The following is a 22,616-nucleotide window of genomic DNA, read 5'->3' as shown; positions in this document are numbered from 1 at the left end:
ATATTGTCAATATGTAAAGAATGCATCAGTACGGACCCATCGCAGGTCAGTACTGATGCTACAATATTAATATTATTCTCCTCAACATGATGGCTTATACAGTACATCATACATCGTTCATTTTGTTCCTTAGGTTGAAGTAGGTAATTCTGGATGTTTGGATTTTGGAGATTTGCCAGGGGGCAGTTCAAAATCCCTTCTTCTGAAACTTCTCAATATGACCCGAGCCACAGTGCCCATCAGACTTGTCATCAGTGCTGTAAGTCAACACACAATAAATATCTATTACTTAAGTATCGAAATTTCTCATGTGTAATGCATTTTCTTCCCCCCCAAAACTGTCAAAAGTCAATAGTGCGCATTATACATGGGTATAGGGGGAAATGGGGGGGGGGGGGGTAAACGTTCACATTTTATAAACGTATGCCGCCATCTTGAGGTTATGAAAAACCTGTACACTTTCATTCCATATAGCACAGCACAGAATTTATGAAATTCTGCCTGGGTAATCAACTATATGAGTGCAGCTGTGTTTTCTCATTTACTAAATGAAAGTAGGGCTGTGAATTTCAAAATAAGAGCAAGTAAATCGAAAGTATTGCGTCAAATAAAGTGCTTAACTTCAGAATAATTCTTTAAAACTAACAAAATACCGATAATACTTCAGGTTTTGATCATATGAACAGAAGCAAAATTAGGCATTGTAAAAATAAATTATACAAGGGTTTTCCAGAATTTTTAGATCAACTTTGGGGGTGCGTATTATACATGGGTGTGCATTATACACGAGACATTACGGTACATGCACACCATCAGCTGCAGGAATACTGTCACCTCCAGTAGGAGCTATGTGAATCCAGCATGACGAATCAGTGTACAGCATCTAAGAATTAGATAAGATTTAACCTTGACTAATACATAATATATCAAATTAAAATCTTATTTAAAAACTATGGACTCAAAACTAATGGCTAACCACACATTATACTTGAATTCTTTAAGAAGGCTACAGCATGGCGTTGCTTCACGTTGTCCAAACAGCAAGTTTCCGTAACATCGGAGGCCACGCAACCAGCAGGTCACATGGCCTCACTGTCTACTTCTGTGGTGAATCATGTGATGCATGCCAACTACGGAGAGGTTAGTCTTGTTTAAATCTGTTCAGTCTTTGTCAGCACTTCTGAATTGATGAGTATAGATGGAATGCAATTTTCATTTCTTTTTTTTTTCTTCCTAGAATCCAGAGTGTTTTATGGTTTGGGTTCACTTCAAGGCCCTGCAAAAGTACACAACCTCTTCAGGTACTATCTCTGGGTTCATTATTTCAGGTGTACTTTATGACTCTATGTAAGACAATGTAATGTTCTATCCACAGAAGTGTGTGCAAAGCATGCGTACTAACATTCACACGCAAAGTGTGTGATTTATCAAGTTGGACTTGTGCATGGGAACGTGCGTGAATTTAAGCACAGCTCTGGCCATGCGTATGCACAAAACGTTGTTGTACAACAGTGAAACTACAAATAGAACGCACCAATGGGTCACAGAGTTAAGCAATCTCAAACTGCACACATTCCCTGTTTCCTCTAATTAATACAATTTCTCATATAAGATACATAATTTGCATGATTGGTGTAACAGGTTATAAAAAGCAGCTGTGACAGAACACCTTGAAAAGAAAACTTGAAATGCGCGTCATAGCTTTTCTTGCTCGACTGGAGGATTTGGAGAACCGTGTGCTCCACAGGGAGTGCGTTTTCCAAGAGCATGCTGATCTGTTCAGTCAGAGCACAGAGTATGGCTTATCAGCAGGTACCACTCCCCAAAAATACATTGACAAATTTATGTCGTGTTTTGGAACCCATGTTTGAGTGGGAGACAAAAGACCAAAGCCATCCCAGTGTACATCCAGCCCCTGAGCGCAGGCAGGACTGGATTGAGTTGTTATTGAAAGAACAATACATTATTGTCATGTTTATTTCAAATTTCACAAATTAAACAAAATGTTTCTTAAACACCTCATCTTTTTATTTTACCTGCAGTGTGACTGGTTGATGGTACTGGTTCTGTTGGGAGAATGTCTATGTCCCTATAGTAATAATAATCCCATGTAGTGAGGTGTCCCCGTTGATGCTTGCAATACGGGTTCATAGGTGAAAGCTGTTGCTTGTCCTCCTCCAGTTAAACTCCCTCCAAAGTCATCTTTGTTTTGGTTCTAAATACATTTAATAAGTTTGAAGGTAAGGGCTGAAAATATGTGCAAAGACTGAGAACAAGAGTGCAAAATTTTTTAGCTATACTGTAGCTTAATTATCTTTTTCACCAACTCAGCTAGACGGATTTTTTTTGGGTGTGGCTAAAAACTAGCCCTGTGACGAAAGGGGGCTGGGGCTTATACTTTCTGGCATGAGCCCCCACCCCCACTATATATAGTAAATGACAAGCGCTCTGATTAGATACAGTAGCCATTCGGCGGAATTGTCACTTTATTCATCATAACTTGACCCATTTTCTGCGTCTTCCCCGACGCGAATCGCATAAAAAGGCAGCGGTGAAGCAGACGAGATCCCCCGCCCCCAGCCCGAAAGCTGCTAGAGTATCCGCCGGAGGCCCGGCGTTAGGGCTGTCAGCCTCAGAGTTAACGGCCGCGATATCACAGCGTGAGGAGGAGGAGAGAAAAAAATATCCACGGGGTGTGCACCACACTGCTGTGTCCGCTTATGGTGCACCCTTCGGTGGCCACAGCAGAGCTTTAATGGGCTGCTGAATTGCAAAGGAGGGTAAATTGTACCAGCGTGGGGCTCAGAGGCTGTCTGAGTGCCAAAGAGTCTCTCTGCGGCCTGTGAGAATGTGTGCAATGTTCATCGTTGGGAATTATCCTCTACCGGCTAAAGAGCTGTGAGAGAAGGCACATATTTGATTGACAGATGAACGTTCTGGGGAGGCGGGGTTTTCGGAGCATTCGGCAATACGCCCACAGTTTCTGGAAGCTGAAAGAACGTCTCAGTTCTTGACCATTTTGAAGCCTGATTTCAAATACTTTTTTTTTTTTTTTTTAAATTCATTCAAATGTGTCCAGATTGTTAATGCTACTCTGTGGTGTGTCAAATTTACAAGACATTTTTTGGTGACTTTGCGGGGACTTAAAAGATTATTCTCATCTGCGGACTGTGACACGTCTTTTGGCACTGCGCTTGATGTCAAACAATTTCTTTTATATCCAAGACTGCTCTTTTATCTGATCCAGCAGGGGTTAGACATTCTCTCATTTCTTTTTTCTCTTTTCTTGGCAACACCTTGCAATAATTCTGTCAAATGTTACAGAACGTCCGTATTTTGTTACGGAAATCACTGAACGTTGACTCATTAACACTGATTGTTCCGGATATTGGGGGGAAAAAATCAGGCGTCTGACATTGTGTCTATTCTAGTTCGCCCCCCAGCTGCTAAGTTGCAGAGGCAAAAGTTCTCTTTGTGTCCGGTGTCAGCGCATTGTAAGTCACTCATTATTATCAAATAATATATTTGTATAATAAATACAATAATACATATTTGTAATATAAGATAACTATCATTCCCACAATGGATATAGGAAATGACATAAATATGTAATATGTAAGCGGCACGGTGGCCGACTGGTTAGAGCGTCAGGGGTTCAATCCCCGGCCCCCGCCTGTGTGGAATTTGCATGTTCTCCCCGTGCCTGCGTGGGTTTTCTCCGGGCACTCCGGTTTCCTCCCACATGCCAAAAACATGCATTAATTGGAGACTCTAAATTGCCCGTAGGCATGACTGTGAGTGTGAATGGTTGTTTGTTTCTATGTGCCCTGCGATTGGCTGGCAACCAGTTCAGGGTGTACCCCGCCTCCTGCCCGATGATAGCTGGGATAGGCTCCAGCACGCCCGCGACCCTAGTGAGGAGAAGCGGCTCAGAAAATGGATGGATGGATGGATGTAATATGTAATAGCACACAAGAGAAGACGTACAAGAAGTACATTGCACAAAATAGAAACCAAAACTATTGTCCATACATAAATTATCCAATTTAATCTATCAGCAATGTTATTTGTTTGTAAAACACAGTGCTCGTTTTTTATTTTGACATTTGAAATCTGTTTAATCTGTTTTTTTTTCTTTCTTCTTTTTACCAGGGTTGAAAACATAATTGGCAAAGGCGAATTACTCCATAGACAGAGATATTTTTGATGATGGCACGTTGAAATCTTACATACTGGTACTTTAATTTAAACTGCAAAGGTTGTGGTAATAAAAACATTAAAATGACAAATGTTGAAGCCATCATTTATTCATGATTTTGACTGTCCCACGGTAATTTTGAAAATATGGAAATTCAGACAAATTTGGACAAACTGTTCTGGAAGTGAATTTTTATAAGTTGGCAGCTCTGTTAATTCCAACAGTATTTGTTGGTTTGATTCCACTTTTAAGACAAGAACTGATCAATGTTGGACTCTGAGATATTCATTTTCGCCGCCCTCTTTGTCATGATTGTCATGAAATAGTAAATCTGGACATTCTTAAAAGGATTACTGTTTCCGTATACAGTGTAACCTAGATAAAACTGACCTCGATATAACGGATTTCGGATAAAACGGACCGTCGGGACTGAACAATGTGTCCAAAAATAGTTTCCATTTGTCACTTAAACTGCTGTAGCGTACATTGGTTTTGGATAAAAGCGTAATTGATTTGTAAAAGAAATATGTCGGAAAGTAAATACCTGCATTCACTTCTGGGGTAATTCGACTTACGGCGAAGGTTACAATCAAACTATCTTTGTCTCGTATAGGGCACCACATCTCTTTATATTCGTAAATTATGGGAAAAGTGACAAAAAAAACCTCTATCAAGCTCAGTACTTGTTCAAGTATCTTGGGGTCTTGTTCACGAGTGAGGGAAGAATGGAACGGGAGATCGACAGGCGGATCGGTGCAGCGTCTGCAGTGATGCGGACTTTGTATCGATCCGTTGTGGTAAAGAAGGAGCTAAGCCGGAAGGCGAAGCTCTCGATTTACCGGTTGACCTACGTTCCTACCCTCACCTATGGTCACGAGCTGTGGGTCCCCCCCGGAAGAGCTGGATGAAGTGGCTGGGGAGAGGGAAGTCTGGGCATCCCTGCTAAAGCTACTGCCCCCGCGACCCAACCTCGGATAAGCGGTAGAAAGTGGATGGATGGATGGATGATTTTCATCCCAGCCACTCCACACTCTGCTGCGAACCGCTCCAGTGAGAGATGGAGATCACGGCTTGATGAAGCCAACAGAACCACATCATCTGCTAAAAGCAGAGATGCAATACTGAGACCACCAAACCGGACACCCTCTACGCCTCGGCTGCGCCTTGAAGTTCTGTCCATAAAAGTTATGAACAGAATCGGTGACAAAGGGCAGCCTTGGCGGAGTCCAACCCTCACCGGGAACGAGTCCGACTTACTGCCGGATATGCGGACCAAACTGACTCCGGTTGTACAGGGACCGAACAGCCAGTATCAGGAGGTTCGGTACCCCATACTCCCGAAGCACCCTCCACAGGACTCCCCGAGGGACACGGTCGAACGCCTTCTCCAAGTCCACAAAACACATGTAGACTGGTTGGGCGAACTCCCATGCACCCTCGAGCACCCTGCCAAGGGTGTAGCACTGGTCCACGGCCAGGACGAAAACCACACTGCTCCTCCTGAATCTGAGATTTGACTTCCCGACGGACCTCCTCTCCAGCACCCCTGAATAGACCTTACCAGGGAGCCTGAGGAGTGTGATTCCCCCTGTAGTTAGAACTTCTTAAAAGGGGGGACCACCACACCAGTCTGCCAATCCAGAGGCACTGTCGCCGATGTCCAAGTGATGTTGCAGAGGCGTATCAACCAGGACAGCCCCACAACATCCAGGCCCTTTAGGAACTCCGGGCGAATCTCGTCCACCCTCGGGGCCTTGCCACCAAGGAGCTTTTTAACCACCTCGGTGACCTCAAACCCAGAGATAGGAGAGCCTGCCTCAGAGAACCCACACTCTGCTTCCTCATGGGAAGGCGTGTCGGTGGAATTGAGGAGGTCTTCGAAGTATTCTCCTCACCGACAACGTCCCGAGTCGAGGTCAGCAGCGCCCCATCCCCACTATACACAGTGTTGGTGGTGCACTGCTTTCCTCTCCTGAGACGCCGGATGGTGGACCGGATGGTGTACCAGAGCCCAAGCTGTGCGTGGAGGCGAGTCCGACTATATCTAGTCGGAACTTCTCGACCTCACACATCAGCTCTGGCTCCTTCCCTGCCAGAGAGGTGTCATTCCACGTCCCTAGAGCCAGCTTCTGTAGTCGGGAATGGGATTGCCAAGGTCCCCGCCTTCGGCCACCGCCCAGCTCACACTGCACCCGACCCCAATGGCCCCTCCCACAGGTGGTGAGCCCATGGGGAGGGGCACCCACGTTACCCTTTCGGGCTGTGCCCGGCCGAGCCCCATGGGTGGAGGCCCGGCCACCAGGCGCTCGCCTTCGAGCCCCACCACCAGGCCTGGCTCCAGAGGTGGGCCCCGGTGACCCACTTCCGGGCAAGGGAAAACCAAGTCCATCGTTTGTCGTCATCATAAGGGGTCTTATATTTTTAGACTGTGTTAAGGAAGCATTAAAACATGAAAGTGCCACTACATGACATTTTTATTACCACACACTGAAAAAAGGTTGTGACCTGAAAAGGGATGTGCGAGAAAGGTGGCCTGCAGACTTGTCTCAATTTCACCAGTTCTGTTAGGATGAATGGGCCAAAATTCCAACCAACTATTGTTGGAAGCTTGTAAAAGGATATCCAAAACGCTTAACCCATGTTTAGGCAGCTCCATTATGACTTGACTTAACTGAATGCCTCTCTCCAAAGCATCCTAACGACTGTCCTTTTTGTGCATTCCAAAAGAATGTTACCATCTGTGGTTCTGGGGTCTGCCTCAAACTTGGAGCATAAATAGTTGAGTTTCTCCACACCATCTCAGGCTAGTCTGTCCTAACTGAGCTTCGTTGCATGAACTGATGAAGCCTGCTCGGACGAGAGGCGAAATATCTACAGAGACAGTCCAGTTGCGATCAAGCCAATTCCCTGACAACAAAGTCATACAGTTTAAAGGCAATAATTCCAAATACTAATGAAATATATGTTAACTTCTGACTTTGAAGAAAGTATTAAAAAAAATGTCTTAAAAGGTTCTCGTTATTCCGGCACTTAGCAAACAGAAATAATTTGGGTAATCCTGATTGACCTAAAACAGGAAAAGTTTAGTCTGATTTCATGTCAGACAGTGAGGGGGAAAAAACATTTGTCTTTTTACACTGTATTGCGAATGTAAACTTTTGCTTTCAGCTTTATTTCAATGAAATACATCTTAAAAGATCAGTTTAACTTATTTGATAGCAACTTCACAATTCTTACATCCTTTGAATTTAAACTTAACTAAAGCTGCAGTTTGGATGTGAACTGCCTCCCAACCTCGGACTTTTGCTACTGCCTCTCACCCTCATAAATATTTTGCTTGAGGAAGCTCCAAAGGTTCTCAATCGGTTTATGGTCAGGGGAATATAGTGTGCACAATGTGGGTTTCTCACCTTTTATGCATATTGCAGCCAATGACGTAGAGGTATTCCTTGCTGCATGAGATGGTTAATTGTCATGCATGATGATTTTTGTTCCAGACAGCAAGGTTTTTCTTTTTGTACGATGGAGGAAAGTGGTTAGTCAGAAACTCTGCCTACTTTTCACTGGTCATTTTCACACTAACGGGTACGATCAGCTCTCTCTTCATGGATCTCGCCCAAAACATGATTCTGCCACCTCCTTGTTGATGTCGCAGTCTTTTTGGGACATGGTGGCCACCCACCAACTATCCACTACTCCATCAGTCTGGACCATTCAGTGTTATACAACACTTATCAGTGAACAATCTCATGCTGCAAAGAATTACTCTGCTTCATTGGCTGCTATGGCCATAAAAAGAGAGAAACTCATGGTGTGGCCCAATCATTCCCTGACCTCAACCCTGTTGAGAACCTTTACGCATCGTCAAGCAAAAGATCTATGAGGGTGCGAAGCAGCTCAGATCCAAACTGTACCTCTGGGTTGCTATTTTGAAATCCTCCAATGAAATTCAAACAGAAACTCTTAAAATACTCACAAGCTCAATAGATGTCAGAATTGTGCAGCAGCTATCAAATAAGGTTTCTTATGTTAAAATGTAACTTGACCTGTTAAGGTGCTTTTGTTTGGACTTGATTTTGATTTCAGTAAATATGACCTCATAATGCCTCAAATTCAACTCAGCTCTTTTAAAACCTATAGAATGTCCTGAAAGACTGTTGTGTGTAATAATTTGAAACTGCATTTTAAGTTGTTTTTATTTTTCCAAAAAATACTTTTATCATTGGGGGGGTTTGTTCAAAAACGTTCCAATTAATCTGTAGTAGTTGATAACGTAAACATTATTTGCATTGACTATTTAGGAAAATCTGAGAAAAAGATCATTTGCATTGTAATTTGGAATGCAGTGTAGTTTTCATTTTATAATGGTGTAAAAGGCATTCTATTTTACAGGTGATCAAGTTCTAAATGGCAAGAGCCCTGCTGTGTGACAAATCACAATTTTTATATTGTGTATGTTTTTCAGGAGACTTGGGTCCGGCTGAAGACTACAGTGCTCGCGTGGACATAGAAGTTGACTCTCCTGGTGCGAGTCATGTGATCAAAAGTATTCCCATCAGAGCTAGGTCTGGAACCGTGAGGGTCCATGCACCAAAGGATCTCCAGGTACTATAATCATGTTGATGGCGGTTTCTAATGAAATTCCTGTGCTTCACTTGACTTCCTATTTTTGTGTGTAGCAATAACATACAGCTAGATCTAGTAATATATAGCCACATGAACTGGACAAAAGAGAGTTTACAAAAAGGTTATTAGAGAAGCTGGTTTGCTTCCTGGGCTTTGAAGATGCCTGCAGTTTGCATGTTCCCGCTGTGCTGATGTCGGTTTTCTGAGTGTATTTCTGCTTCAGCCCACATTTATAAAAACATGCACAAGAACATGCAGGAAAAACTAAAACTTTGTCATTTAACCTCAATCAACAATATAGTTGATGGAGAGATGCTTGTTTAACTGGAAACTGTTGAGGTTCCCTTGAGCAAGGCACCAACCAGGAATACGCGCACCCGAGGGGTACGCGAGCACATTGCAGGGGCTATTTGTAAACAGGCTTGGACAGGTGCCACGGAAGCCATATTTCTAAAAAAATATATATTTTGCAGGATTCCATTTTTAATGCAGGGAGAGAGAGGGTGGTTGTTGATTTGAGCACTCGCCCACTTTCTCACTAGCGGGCCGAGCAACCTTCAGGAATTTAGCAGAGCAACTTGTGGGTAAATGGTCACAACACAGCTAAATGGACCGCAGCCATCACGGCCACTGGCTGAATGCCTGTGTTGCATCCCAACAGCGGCTTGTTTCAACGCGAAGGAATGGTTGGTGACTGGATCATATTCACTGGAGGACTTATTCATTTTGGATAACATTTACTCAGAAAACTGAACTGTCAGTCATTCGGACTGCTACTGACTTTGCGATATACTGAGGTGATCCAACTGGATTGATCTGTGCTCGGCAAGGCGGGGTACAGCCTGAACTGGTCGCCAGCCAGTCGCATGGCACATAGAAACTAACAACCATTCGCACTCACATTCACACCTACAGGCAATTTAGAGTCTTCAATCAACCTATCACGCATGTTTTTGGGATGTGAGCGGAAACCGGAGTGCCCAGAGAAAACCCACCCAGGCATGGGGAGAAGATGCAAACTCCACACAGGCGGGGCCGGGATTTGAACCCCGGTCCCCAGAATTGTGAGGCAGATGTGCTAACAAGTCGTTTACCGTGCCGGCTCAAAACACATTTAATTTTATTTTAATGAGATTCAAATTAAAGGGTGAAGCATTTCAGAAACACATTATCATTAAACAAAACATAACCATAAGGAAATTAATGATGGTTGTTGTTCAGTCATCAGTCATATTTAAAAACACTGTTTCACAAATTCTGCCAGGGTATGTAAACTTATGAGCACAACTGTACATATGCAGTCATACGTACCCCTGAAATAGTGGAATGAAAGTGTAGGCGACACCTTTTTTATAACCACTAGGTGGCGGTGGTATATTAGAATGAAAGTGTACACCTTTCTCATAACCTCTTGGTGGTGGTGGAATTTTGAAATGAAAGTGTACAGCTTTTTCATAACCTCTAGATGGCAGCATAAATTTATAAAATGTAAAAGTTTTTTTTTCATTTGCCCCTATACCCATGTATAATGTGCACTATTGACTTTTGACAATTTCTTTTGAGAAATTACGGTACTTCATTGTTGGGGTTGCTGTTCCTGCTGTGGACTTCTTGACTTCTGAGGGGCAGTGTGGTGCACGCAATGAGATACTTGCAGTAACAAAGAAACTAGAAGTCACGATCGAATATTGTTAATATAACTCGTTTTCACAGTTTGAAGAATATATGCCAGAAGGTATTGTTGTATTGCCTATTTATATATGGTTCTACAGCGTTTGTGTATCAATATTCAATATTATGAGAGATCTAAGCGCTGCAAGTTCAATGCTAATTTCCGTTAGCTCGTCTGTGGTGTTTTTGATTCATTGTGTATTAGCTTTGAGCTAGCGATTTTTGTGAACAAAAACAAAAAGAATTGAAGTCTGTGATGTATTTGAACATTCAATAGGTGTTATTCTTTTGTTTTTTGTGTTTAGTTTTACAGTGAACTTCAACTGGAGTGTCAAATGACTTTAAGCGAGCAACATTCACTCTTACTCCTTACTACTACATTAGCACCTTAGCAACCTGTTGTTGTGATCACGTGGGTGGTGCATGCCGTCCAGGCAATGCTGGATAGAAGTGTTGGAGTGGAGCACGTATTGGACTGCTTGTATAAGAGTGGTAAAATCTGAGATTTTAGATCCTGTCCGATCTGATCTGATACTCGATTTTTGCTGACATCGGCCTGATTTACGATCTCAAAGATTGCATCAGGACACCCTTACTTTCAATAATTAGGGTCAACAGTCCAGAGCAATAGTGAGTGTGATAAGGAAGTGAAGAAACGGGTCCAAGCAGGTTGAAACTGGTGGAGGAAGTTGTCCGAAGAGCCTGTGCTAGGATGAAGGGCAGAGTTTAATAAGACTGATGAGGCCAGCCATGTTGTACGGGGTAGAGAGCGTGGCACTGAAGAGACAACAGGAAGCAGAGCTGGAGGTGGCGGAAATGAAGATGTTGAGGTTCTCTCTAGGAGTGAGCAGGTTGGATAGGATTAGAAATGTGCTCGTCAGAGGGACAGGCAAGGTTAGATGTTTTGGAGGCAAAGTTAGAGAGAGCAGACTTCGATCGTTTGGACATGTCCAGAGGAGAGAGAGAGTGAGTATATTGGTAGAAGGGTGATGAGGATGGAGCTGCCAGGCAAAAGAGCTAGAGGAAGACCAAAGAGAAGGTTGATCGCTGTAGTGAGGGAAGACATGAGGGCATTTGGTGTCAGAGGAGGATCCAGGAGATTCGATGATCTTTATATTTAATGTCCATAATTAATTTACCCACTTCCCTTGGAAGAAAGGACAAGAATCAAAAGAAAATTTCACCTACACTGTCAGGTATGCACATATTTATTTCACTGTCACACTGGATAAATGTTTGGCTAAAGTTACTGAATCGTTTCAGATTGTATCGTTCTAAATGAACCAATATTGTCCTTGGATCGAATCTGCAGCCATGAATCGTGATACGAATCGAATCGTTACACCCCTAAAGGTAGAATATTATGTGTTTAATTTGAGTTAAAAGAATACAATTCCTGAGAATTAAAAGTGGAAGTTAAGGAGATTAAAATAAGTTTCATTCAGTAATCAGTTGCATAAGTTCTACTTTTGGAGAATCATCAAGACGTATGAGTGAGGGGTACACATGGAGCACAAATAGTCCAGGGGGTACACAAGACACAAAGGTTGGGAACCACTGATCAAGTGTTAGTGTTAAACGTAATGCATACAGCAAAAAATATAAAGCTCTCAATCACAGTCAAAAGATTATTTGTCCTCGGGAATTATAACAGAAAAGTCTTCAAAGGTTGCACTCTTCAGTGTTAATGTATTGATGTAATGAAGACCGAATCCTCTGACATTTTTTTTTAATGCAAAAATACATGTATTGCTTGTCACTAAACAAGAATCAGTCTCATTGTTAATATATTAGTAAGGCAGTTGGACCATTATATTCCCGATGAATAAGAGTCCAGTGCCAGTTGATTTTCCTTAGGATACATGTAATTTGATTTTACTGACGGAGTGGTATCGGTGTGGTGTGTTTTGTTACAGACTGTCTGCCTACGTGCTCCACTGGGTAAATCTTGTCAAACGACACTGCCGTTAAAGAATGCAGGAAACATTGACGTGTGGATGAAACTCAAGGTAATTACGATCTTTCACTTCTCTTATTAGGACAGAGCTTTGGATAAGCCTCTAACATTTTGTGCCGTTTTGTGTGAAATACCTTTTTTTTCTTTTTGTGACCACCCTTCCTGATATTGAAGGTATGCTCTTTTTGGGGGGGTTTCGTATGTGCCCTCTTTCTCTCCTTGTCTTGCTCTTTTTAATAGTGCAATGAAGACTGTTTCTCAGTGAAACCTGATGAACTGTTCCTCACAGTGGGAGAGGAGCAAGGCATAGTGGTCTCATTTAAGCCGCGGGGCTCCAAGAAATACAAAGCAAGGTATACATATATGTACACACAACTGCCATTTTTAAGAAATGACTTAAACAGGTTTGTATTCCTCAATGCCGGCTTTTTCTATTACAGCCTTCTTACTATCTTGGTGCTGCCGTCAGGCCCCCAGTATGAAGTAAAACTGAATGGAGAGGTTGTCTCAGAAGAATCTGTCACCTCTGCTGCTCCTGTCCTTAGTTCTTGTCTGGGCAGTGATGTTCCGCCGATTCTATCTAACAAGCAGTTTGTGGCCTGGGGAGGTGTCACCTTGGGGCGAGCAGTGTAAGCAGCTTTACGTTGCATTTACAAATATGTGATGACTTAAAATTGAATAATTGGTATCCTGAAATGTAATCATGTCCATACTTTAATACTCATAATAAATAAAAACTTATTTTTCAGTCAGCAGAAACTGGTTCTAAGAAACAATTCATCCAATGCTACTCAGCAGCTTCGGTTACTTATTCGTGGTCAAGACCAGGACTGTTTTCAGGTAAATTGACAGAAATTGTTGTGAAGACTTAATATTTTCTTTTTGTCTACAGTATCTTGTTTGAAACATGCAACACACCCACCGACCGCGCCCAATCCTTTAGCGTGAACACACAATTTAGCGCCTCTTGCTTGGGATCTTATTAAATCACGCCCAACGGCGTCTGTATAATTGTCAAATTTATTGTAATCATGTAAATTTAAGACTCTCTCTCAGCTGCAGAGTTTGTTCAGTCCAGAGGAGCGTTTGACCCGTCACGGAGAGCTGTCCATTCGCCCACAAGAGGACGTGACCATCCACCTGCTCTTTGCGCCGACTAGGGTGGCCTGCATGTTAGCCAAGTTGGAGATCAAACAGTCTGCAGTCCGGCCATCACAGCCAGGGGTCAAATTCACTGTGAGATTGCAGTCTTTGTCATTGCCCATTTTCCATGTTTTGAATCTTTGATTATAAGTCCTGCCAAGTTTATCATTACGAAACTTGAATTATGGTCACATTCTGTTACTGTCTTTGCTCAGATTCCCCTATCAGGCTACGGTGGCACCAGCAATATAATTCTGGAGGACCAGAGAAAGCAGGCGGATGGCTATGTGGTGACAGTGTCAGACATTGCTATTAATCATGTTAGCAAGGTATGCCTGTGTGTAAGAAACACCGGTTCCAGAGCGGCTTTCATTAAAGCTGTAGCCTTCTCGGATGTAATGACTCGGTCAGTTATGGACCCTTTCGTCATCAGCTTAGCACCATCACAGTTTGTTCTAAAAGAAAGGACACAAGAGGTAGGAGAGTGGACACCAGACACTCGGACATTGTAGTTGGGAAAACAAACATGAATCGTAACTGTGCTGTACTGTTTTTTTGTTCTTTTTTCAGGCAATCACAGTGCTCATGAAGTCTACCCAAAGAGAACAAACTCTGTGTCAGTCAGACACACCTCTGCTGGCTACTGTTGTTCTGTTTTGTGGAGATGAGGTCTCGAGGCAGCAGTACCGGAGGTGAGACCTTCCACAGCTTGGTTTTTACTTTTTTACGGTACAGTGCTGTACTGTTGAAATAAAGGTATTATATTAGCTGGAATATGAAGTGGAAATAGATAACGACACCTAAACTCACCTTGCTTTAATCCTGTGAAAAGTAAAGTCACCAGCACAGAGACATTAATCAGACAATCAAGCAATTCATAAATGCCATATGCGAGTTCCAAGCTAAACGTAATACCAATCCTATCAGTCAGCTCAACTTCTACCTCTGTAGAGGGACCAAAACGTAGTGGCACGTTCCTGGAAGTGCATGAAAAGATGTGCGTTGAAGACATAATATATATTAAATAGGTTTCTTAAAAAACATTAAGTAATTGGGGTATGAGTTACATGTAACGAACATTGCACAATAAAACATTAATTGTAGTTTCCCAAATTAAAATGTTCAATTTAAGGCAACATCATTAGCCATTTACCTATATTGCTTGCTATGTCTGAAGACAATTGGCCTCATTCGTTAACCATGCGTAACAAACCACAAATCTGTGGTTAAATTATGCATAGGCACGGCTGACGCACAGATCTGTGGTTCAACCATATGTTTGTACTTGTTTTTTTTCGTACTCTGTGAACAAATTTAGAACCTCCTCAGACCTGCTTATGCACAAATAATGCAGGATCAGCTTCGAAAAAATTGTCAAACACCTTTTGCCCAAGATACACAACGTATTAGAACTATAGTAATTTATAAAAAAAACCAATAACTTTTACCATAATAAATCAAATCAGAAATTTACTAATGAGTTGCCTGTCCTAAATAACCGTGAAAAGCACACCTCTCATCTACCCACGTTCTGTTAAAGTGCTCGTACTGTACAGTATATGCATTAATGTGTGTGTCCCCCGCCCGCTGCAGCTTTCGTTGTCACTCAACAAACAGTAAATGTGATCAGACTGCTCTGACTAGTTTTTCCAAGGCTTCTGTAATTTTCTAATCCCTACGATAATCAAATTTTTATATTTTTCTGTGATTCTGCATGTGCAAATGTGATGTGATGTGAATGTATTAATTCGCAAGTCACACACTCCACCGCTTATGTGGTTGAATTGTGACATACCGGCATATGGCTCATATATTTTCTTTTGCTTCCAATGCAAATTTTATCAACTACAAATGCCTCTTTGATGTTCTGTATTACTACTATGTATCTGCACAGCGTATGCATTCATTCTCGGCTCTTAAATTTATATTTTGTTTTGATATTTTGATATTGTTTCGCAAGCTTTCTGATGAAAGCAACTTTTAAAGATTATGCTAGGATGAAGATTAAGAAAATTGTCACTTTAAACCTCCGCGCGTTGGTTGAGATCCGTGAGGTGGACATCATTGTATCGGAAATTAGGGGCGCGGTTTATGCAGATTATAGCTCGCGGGCACAAGATCATCATCTGGAATTAATTCTGATTCATTTACATACGCACGGTGGTGTGAATAAAATTGGCTGGTACGCACATGAATCTGACGGTTACTTGGTTTATATGCTCAATTTGTGCATAGAGAGAGAACATTTATTAAGCAAAGCAAATTTATTTATACAGCGCATTTCATACACAAGGTAAGTCAATGTCCTTTACATGATTAAAATCATTTAAATGCAGAAAAACATAAACATTTAAAACAAAGAGGGGAAAAAAATCTAAGTACAATTAAGACCGCGTACAGTGCACGAAATATTTAAAAGTGGAAATGCTAAAAAAACGCATGAGGAAAAAAGAGTTTTTAACCATAAAACATTTACACTTGGGGCCGACGTCACTTTTGCACACATTTCCATTTGTGTGCAGCCTAATAGCTAAATACTAAATGCTGCTTCGCCATGTTTGGTTTGGACTCTGTGCTCCACTATTTGACCTGAGTCTGTCGATCTCAGAGCCCTACTGGGTTTATATCCCATTAGCATTTATTTCATATATTCAGGACCTAACCCATTTAGTGATTTATAGACCAGTAGCAGAACTTTAAAATCGATTCTAAAGCAGACTGGGAGCCAGTGTAAAGACTTTAGAATTGTGGTAATATGCTCTGACCTCATTGTTCTGGTAGGAACCCGAGCTGCAGCATTCTGAATGAGCTGCAGTTGTTTATTGCTCAGAAGACCATTACGATAGTAAAGTCTAATTGCGATAAAAGCATGGATGAGCTTCTTTGAAAATTGCAAAGACTTTGTCTGTAGAGGTTAGTTTTTCTCCACTTACGTTCTGCTTTCCTACACTTTGATTTAGAGGTCTTTACCATTATTGTGCTCCTCCACGGTGTTCTAGGTCGCCACCGGTGAAATTATCCAAAAGTTCATCAACTTTCTCAGCATTCGCAGTTTGTGGCACAGCTATGGTCTCCATAAACTTAGTGGCGGTACTCATTTATGTACCTTTTTTTAATAGACAAAGAGGTTGTCTGAACCTTTGTAAGAATCTACAATTCAAAGAATACAGAAAAAATCGTCAGAAATAGCCACATCCTTAATGTCAACTGATAGAATTTCAACATCCTTAGAGATGACCAGGTCTAAGATGTGACCTTGAGTGTGGGTTGGACTCTTATGTTGAGAGGTCAAATGTGTCTAGTATAGTAGAGAGTTCTTTAGATTTTCTTTCCATGTTATTATCAACATAAATGTTAGTCTCCCGTTATGACAAAATAGTTATAGTCAGTACAAATAACTGACAGCAGTTCTGAAAAATCCTCCATAAATGCATTCAATGCATTTATTAGTGAATGAGGCCTAATGTAATAGTGTTAATTAAAAAAAAAAAAAGGCTTGTAAGAAGCTACCGTATTTTCCAGACTATAGAGCGCATCGGAATATAAGCCGCACTCACTAAATTTGTAGAAATTATTTTTTTTACATATATTAGCCGCACCAGACTATACGCCGTGGATATATATGTTGTGAAAGTAGATATTTACACAGAAAGATTTTGTAAATGTTTATTTACATACATTAATTGTTTCCAAACAGTGCCTGTAACACGGCAGTTAAATGGCTCAAACATAACAGAAAAGTGTTTTTATTCATCCTCCTGTTCACTGAAACAACTGAAGTTGTCGTCTTCAGTGTTGGAGTTGAAGAGCCTCAGAACATCTCCGTCACACACCATTTCAGTCTCTCTGTCAGTGTCGCTCTCAATGTCATTTTCATCTCGAGACAGTTACGACTGAAGTTGTGCTGTTCTCCTCACGTAGCAGTCCAGCCTTTCGAAATCATTTGGTGATCGTAGATTCTTTCACACTGCTCCACGCTTTTAAGATCCACTGGCTGACCTCAGAAAAGGATGATCTTCGCGGCCAATTTTCGTGAAAGATTTCTCGCCGCTGGTCATCCAAGCCTCCCACTCACCTCGGAGTGCTGCTTTAAAAGCACAATAGACAGATCGGCTTTCAACTTAAAAGCTGCATCATACGCTTTTCTTCTTGTACTTTCCATGAGGGTGTGAAAAATATTTTGCGTTCGTGCGTGTCTTACTGCGTTTTGCGTTGAGTGCGCCAAAAACTAGCGTCGTCTTCTACACGCTGGAGGCATCTGGGCATGCCCAAACCCCAGTGCATTATGGGAAACGGTCATGTTTTAAGCATTTATATATTATCTATATTTTAGCCGCATCGTTGCATAGTCTGCAGGGTTCAGAGCGTGGAAAAAGTAGTGGCTTATCGTCCAGAAAATACGGTAGTTTGATCTTTAAAAAGAGAGAGAAATAAATTGCCCTTTTTCGATTACATTGTGCAGCTCTACCTCTGCTGCCCTGCTTTACAGTATGTTGTCGAAGATTGCAAAGACAAAACAAATTTCATATCTTTGTTCCCTCAAACTGTTTTCCTGGTTCTGTTTCAGACTTCTTCAAAGCAAACCAGATGCTGGGCAGAAAGTTCTTGCTGAAAACAGTTTGCTGAAAATCATTGACTTCAATGACAAGTTCCTAGGAGAGGAGATCACTACAGAGCGTAAGACATCTCACAAGGAATAGCAAAAAACTACAAAGATGAAAATAGTTACAGACCCTTTCCAAAAAACGTGCGTGGGTGCGCTTTGTCAAACTGTCTTCTGTTACTTTCTCATAGCGTTTGACCTGCCTCAGCGACCAAATGAGGCCTACATCTTCTACGGACACGTGGGTAAAGTGGCAGTGTCATTACTAGGAAGCACATATAGCAAGGAGTATGAGCAGAGCGACAGTCCTGAGATGATGCTGACCTCTGCTATACAAGACTTGGTAACAGAAAGGTAATACACTACTTAAAAATGTCAGCTTTCACATTCATACTGCATTTACCAAGCCTGTGTAAATCTAAATACCTATGAAACCAAAATCAATTATACAATGGGAGTTAGTTACTTCAGTCAGTTGTTCATTGTATTATTGCAATTCTGGATGTTTGACCAGCCAAACTATTGAAGCTGAATGAACTAATTATTTTTGTGGAACTATGTTAAGTTGTAGATATTCTGTCTTGCTGTTGTGTTCATTGCTAGTGGCATGGTAAATGGTAATGTGTCTTTGGACGTGCTGCCAGTGAAGGGTCCCCAAGGTCCGGCAATTAGAGTGACAGGGTGCTCCTTAAAGGTAACGTAAGACCTTCATGGTTTGTTCAGTAATTTTGTCTCATCAGTGGAATTAGATGTTTTTAACTAAAATCAAAAAATAGACATACATTTTATTTTTTGTTTTAGACCTCAGAGCCAGCACTGAGACATTCTGGGTCATGGACTGTCCATCCAGAACAGCTTGTCCTCGGAGCTCCAACTATGAGTGAGTGGTATCCAGATTACAAAAACATATTTTGTCTTTTCACATAAAAATAATTCCACAACACAGTGGGATTTTTAAAATACGTACTGGCATTGATATTTCAAATGCTGTAATTATAGATGTTTGTACAGTCAATTATTTTTTTTTTTGTCATTTTAGATGCTGTAGCTAGCACAAATCAGGTCCAGATCAAGAACAATACCTCCAGAGAGTTGAGCTTTGATTTGTCCTGGCCTGCTCATTACCTGACTATTACTCCTCAGCATGGAGTCATCGAGCCACAGTAAGAATAAATGGATTGCTATCTGCTTATTTACTTTGATTTTAGAGTAAAATTGTTAAGTGTGCATTCTTCATTCTATGTTGAAGTTAAGGTATTTGATGTCATAAAGCCCTGCGACTCTATTTTAGGCTAGACTGCTTTGAATGCAATTTGTGTCCAACCATGCATTTACAGAATACATTCGGAATACCTTTAAAAATACTCTCAGAAGTAATAATTCAAAAATGTGCATTTAAAAAAGTTTTACAACACTTCATTCTAAAAGTAATATAAAAGCAGTATTAAGTATTATTATTAATCATTATATATTCAGTATTATTTTTTACAGGGTAGTGTCCAGTACATGTACCTAATGTTGTGGCTATCGAGTGTATGTGTGTACTGTACTTGCAGCACTAAGGGTTAACTATAGGTGAGTGTCTCACTACTTAAATTTTAGGTGCCACCTGCAGATTTTGATCAGCCCCAACCCTTCCCTCGCAAGCAAATCTGACATGCTCCCTTGGAACGGGACGATATATGTCTTATGTGATGGTCAACAGAAGGTACAGGACTTTAACCAACAATACAAACATGAAGCCATGTCTTATTTTTGAAAAATCTTGTAAAAAGATAAACGTTTTGTGCAGCTAATCAAGGTCCAGATCCGTCAAGATCTGGTGCTGGATGTTTCCGCTGCTCCAGGAGATGTGACTCTGTCAGCCCTGCCCCCTCAGGCTGCCACCCCTGTGTTGCCTGCGGTCAGAATAACCTCAAAGTCCACGCTGCCCTTGTCACCACTGCAGTTACCTCAAGCTCTGGTCGAGATCCCCAACAAAAACATCATCTTCTCCGACACACCTTCAGGAGAAACATCAGGTTGGTTTTCCACTGTCTTAAAATTTAGCTCAGCATTAATATGTTGGATGAAGTATGAACACTCCTGCAACCATGTTCTGCATGACATTTTATTTAATTTATACTTTGCCAATAGCTTATATTGCATTTCTCTTGCTGCACTCTAGAGACACATTTGGATGTGGAGAATGGAGAAATGGATGTTAGGTGGTACATATCATCATTTGCTCCTCCCTACGTTAAGGTGAAATATTTTTTTATACCTAAACTCTATTTTCCCCCCTCTTCACAGTTTTAATTTTGTTTTCTTCTATTCTGTGCTATTTTGTCAGTCATATGCCCCAAATGACGGAGAAAATATGCCTTTGAAATCAAACAAAATTTTGCTCAGTATGACATGAACAATACAATGAATAAAATAGCCATCCATTTTCCGAACCGCTTATCCTCAATAGGGTCGCGGGCGTGCTGGAGCCCATCCCAGCTGACTCTGGGCGAGAGGTGGGATACACTCCGAACTGGTTGCCAGCCAATTGCAGGGCACATATAAACAAACAATCACACTCACATTCACACCTACGGGCAATTCAGAGTCTTCAATTAACCTACCATGTTTTGGGGATGTGGGAGGAAACCAGAGTACCCGGAGAAAACCCACACAGACACTGGGAGAACATGCAAACTCCTCACAGGCGAGGCCGGATTTGAACCCGGGTCCTCAGAACTGTGAGGCAGATGTGCTAGCTAGTCTTGCACCGTGCCGGCTGAATAAAATATCCTTTACAAAATTAACTTAATTAATCAGTTGCTCACATTAATAGCAGAGGTGGGACTCAAGTCATGTGACTTGGACTCGAGTTGACTCAGGTCGCTGAGTTTGACTTGCGACTTGCTTGGCTAAAATGTATGAAAGTCTCTACTCGGGCTCCGTCTGCACTGACATGCGTTTCAGTGTATCTGGCGAGAGTGGATATTTGAAAAGAGGCTCGCTGGCTCCACTCATTTGAACGTACCCAGCGTGTACATACATTCGCGCACATTCTGGTCACAAGTTTTGCTTTTTATTCCAGGATTTGTTTTTTGTTTCTGCATTCCATCCACACAGTGCCGGCGTTTGGGGAACCCGAATCATATCAGTTTTTTAAACCAGGACCCAGAGTGGACGAATCTCAAAATCCATATTTTTTTCCAAGTGTTAAAAATTAGGGTTGGGAATCTCTGGCACGAGGCTGATTCGATACATGTCTAGATACACAGGTAGCGATTCAATTAAAAAACGATATCTTTATGGGCAGAATGGTTCAATATGGGAGCGATACGATTCTCGATTCGATTTGGTGCAGGAAATTCTTTTTAGCACGTGCTAATCATAAAAGAAACCTTGACCCAATTCTATAAAATGACATTTGTCTAACCTTATTTTCAAACGTACAGTAAAAGACCACATAACCCTGAGCATTGTTGCTTTTTGCCACTGTAAAAAAAAAATTATATATTTTTTTATTTAAATAGACCACAACAATTAATTTTGAAGATTTTCTCTCCACAAACAATATTTAAAGAGCCATGGGGGGCGTCTCGCACACCGTGCCATTCAAGCTAGAACCGCCACTGCACACGTACTGCTTTTATTTTTTTATTTTTAAATTCATTAATGTATTTATTTTTTGCTGGGTGCTGACTGACATTTTGAACTTTTGAGTCATGATGACTAGCTTAGTTCAACTGCCGATTGTTGACTCAGTTTCAGGACATACCTGGCTTTTTGTCCTCTCGTTAATTTCTTTTTACGGTTGCACAGTACCAACTTGAACGTATAAGTGGACCGCGAGGACTCGAGAAGAAGCGTTAGTTTGCTGAATTACAGCCCAAGGAAATTGCAGAGATGTACCTACCTTTGCCATATTGTCTGCATGTTTACAATCTGCGGCGCACATTTTGCCGCCGGCCCCAGTGTCGACAGCGGACTTGAGAGAAGGTACGTGACGTCGCATTCAATGTTTACAACTCCTGGGGGAACGCTACTATGCTATCACCGTGACCATGGATTTAGCTTAACTACTGAAAAGCTTTTTGATGATGAAATAGTGACGCTACAGAGAAATTTAGTGAAGCTAGTAGTGTCACTAGTATCTAGCACTGCTGCATTTGGTTGTAAACATAACGTTACCTGCGGAGCACAGCGCGAGACCTCTTGTGCTTGTTTTACAAGATGAAAACCATAAAGCCTCAGTCAACCGATTCCTAGCCTCGCGATATCCGGTCCGCAGCCCTACAACCGATTTATCTAAGGATTACTGGGGGATTTTGTATCGATAATGGAGTCTGCTACTGATACAGTCGTATCTCTCGCCTTTACGAACTGATATCCGGTCGCATCAGTTTATCGTTCCCAACCCTATTAAAAATCGCTTGTTC

The 22,616-nt window shown here is 41.6% G+C and overlaps 1 protein-coding gene across 11 annotated transcripts in view; it reads left to right on the top strand.

The window, feature by feature from the left end:
• The window catches only part of cep192 (centrosomal protein 192), an 86,153-nt gene that overhangs the window by 38,839 nt on the left and 24,698 nt on the right, over positions 1–22,616 (top strand). For 8 of the 11 annotated variants that reach the window (XM_061776232.1, XM_061776235.1, XM_061776231.1 and 5 more), the window contains 19 exons: positions 134–259; positions 1,003–1,140; positions 1,238–1,301; positions 8,664–8,803; positions 12,412–12,504; positions 12,693–12,805; positions 12,893–13,081; positions 13,202–13,292; positions 13,509–13,688; positions 13,811–14,071; positions 14,166–14,287; positions 18,163–18,272; positions 18,390–18,552; positions 18,802–18,892; positions 19,000–19,078; positions 19,238–19,361; positions 19,801–19,906; positions 19,991–20,219; positions 20,366–20,442. In XM_061776232.1, coding sequence (XP_061632216.1) covers positions 134–259; positions 1,003–1,140; positions 1,238–1,301; positions 8,664–8,803; positions 12,412–12,504; positions 12,693–12,805; positions 12,893–13,081; positions 13,202–13,292; positions 13,509–13,688; positions 13,811–14,071; positions 14,166–14,287; positions 18,163–18,272; positions 18,390–18,552; positions 18,802–18,892; positions 19,000–19,078; positions 19,238–19,361; positions 19,801–19,906; positions 19,991–20,219; positions 20,366–20,442 — 2,496 coding nt within the window. Of the gene's footprint in view, positions 1–133; positions 260–1,002; positions 1,141–1,237; positions 1,302–8,663; positions 8,804–12,411; positions 12,505–12,692; positions 12,806–12,892; positions 13,082–13,201; positions 13,293–13,508; positions 13,689–13,810; positions 14,072–14,165; positions 14,288–18,162; positions 18,273–18,389; positions 18,553–18,769; positions 18,893–18,999; positions 19,079–19,237; positions 19,362–19,800; positions 19,907–19,990; positions 20,220–20,365; positions 20,443–22,616 lie in introns of those variants that run through there. The other 3 variants (XM_061776228.1, XR_009788927.1, XR_009788926.1) reach the window with 3 other exon arrangements.

The sequence above is a fragment of the Phyllopteryx taeniolatus genome, chromosome 6 (assembly GCF_024500385.1).
Source record: "Phyllopteryx taeniolatus isolate TA_2022b chromosome 6, UOR_Ptae_1.2, whole genome shotgun sequence".
Lineage (NCBI taxonomy): Eukaryota > Metazoa > Chordata > Actinopteri > Syngnathiformes > Syngnathidae > Phyllopteryx > Phyllopteryx taeniolatus.
This window is presented reverse-complemented; position numbering and strand designations above follow the sequence as displayed.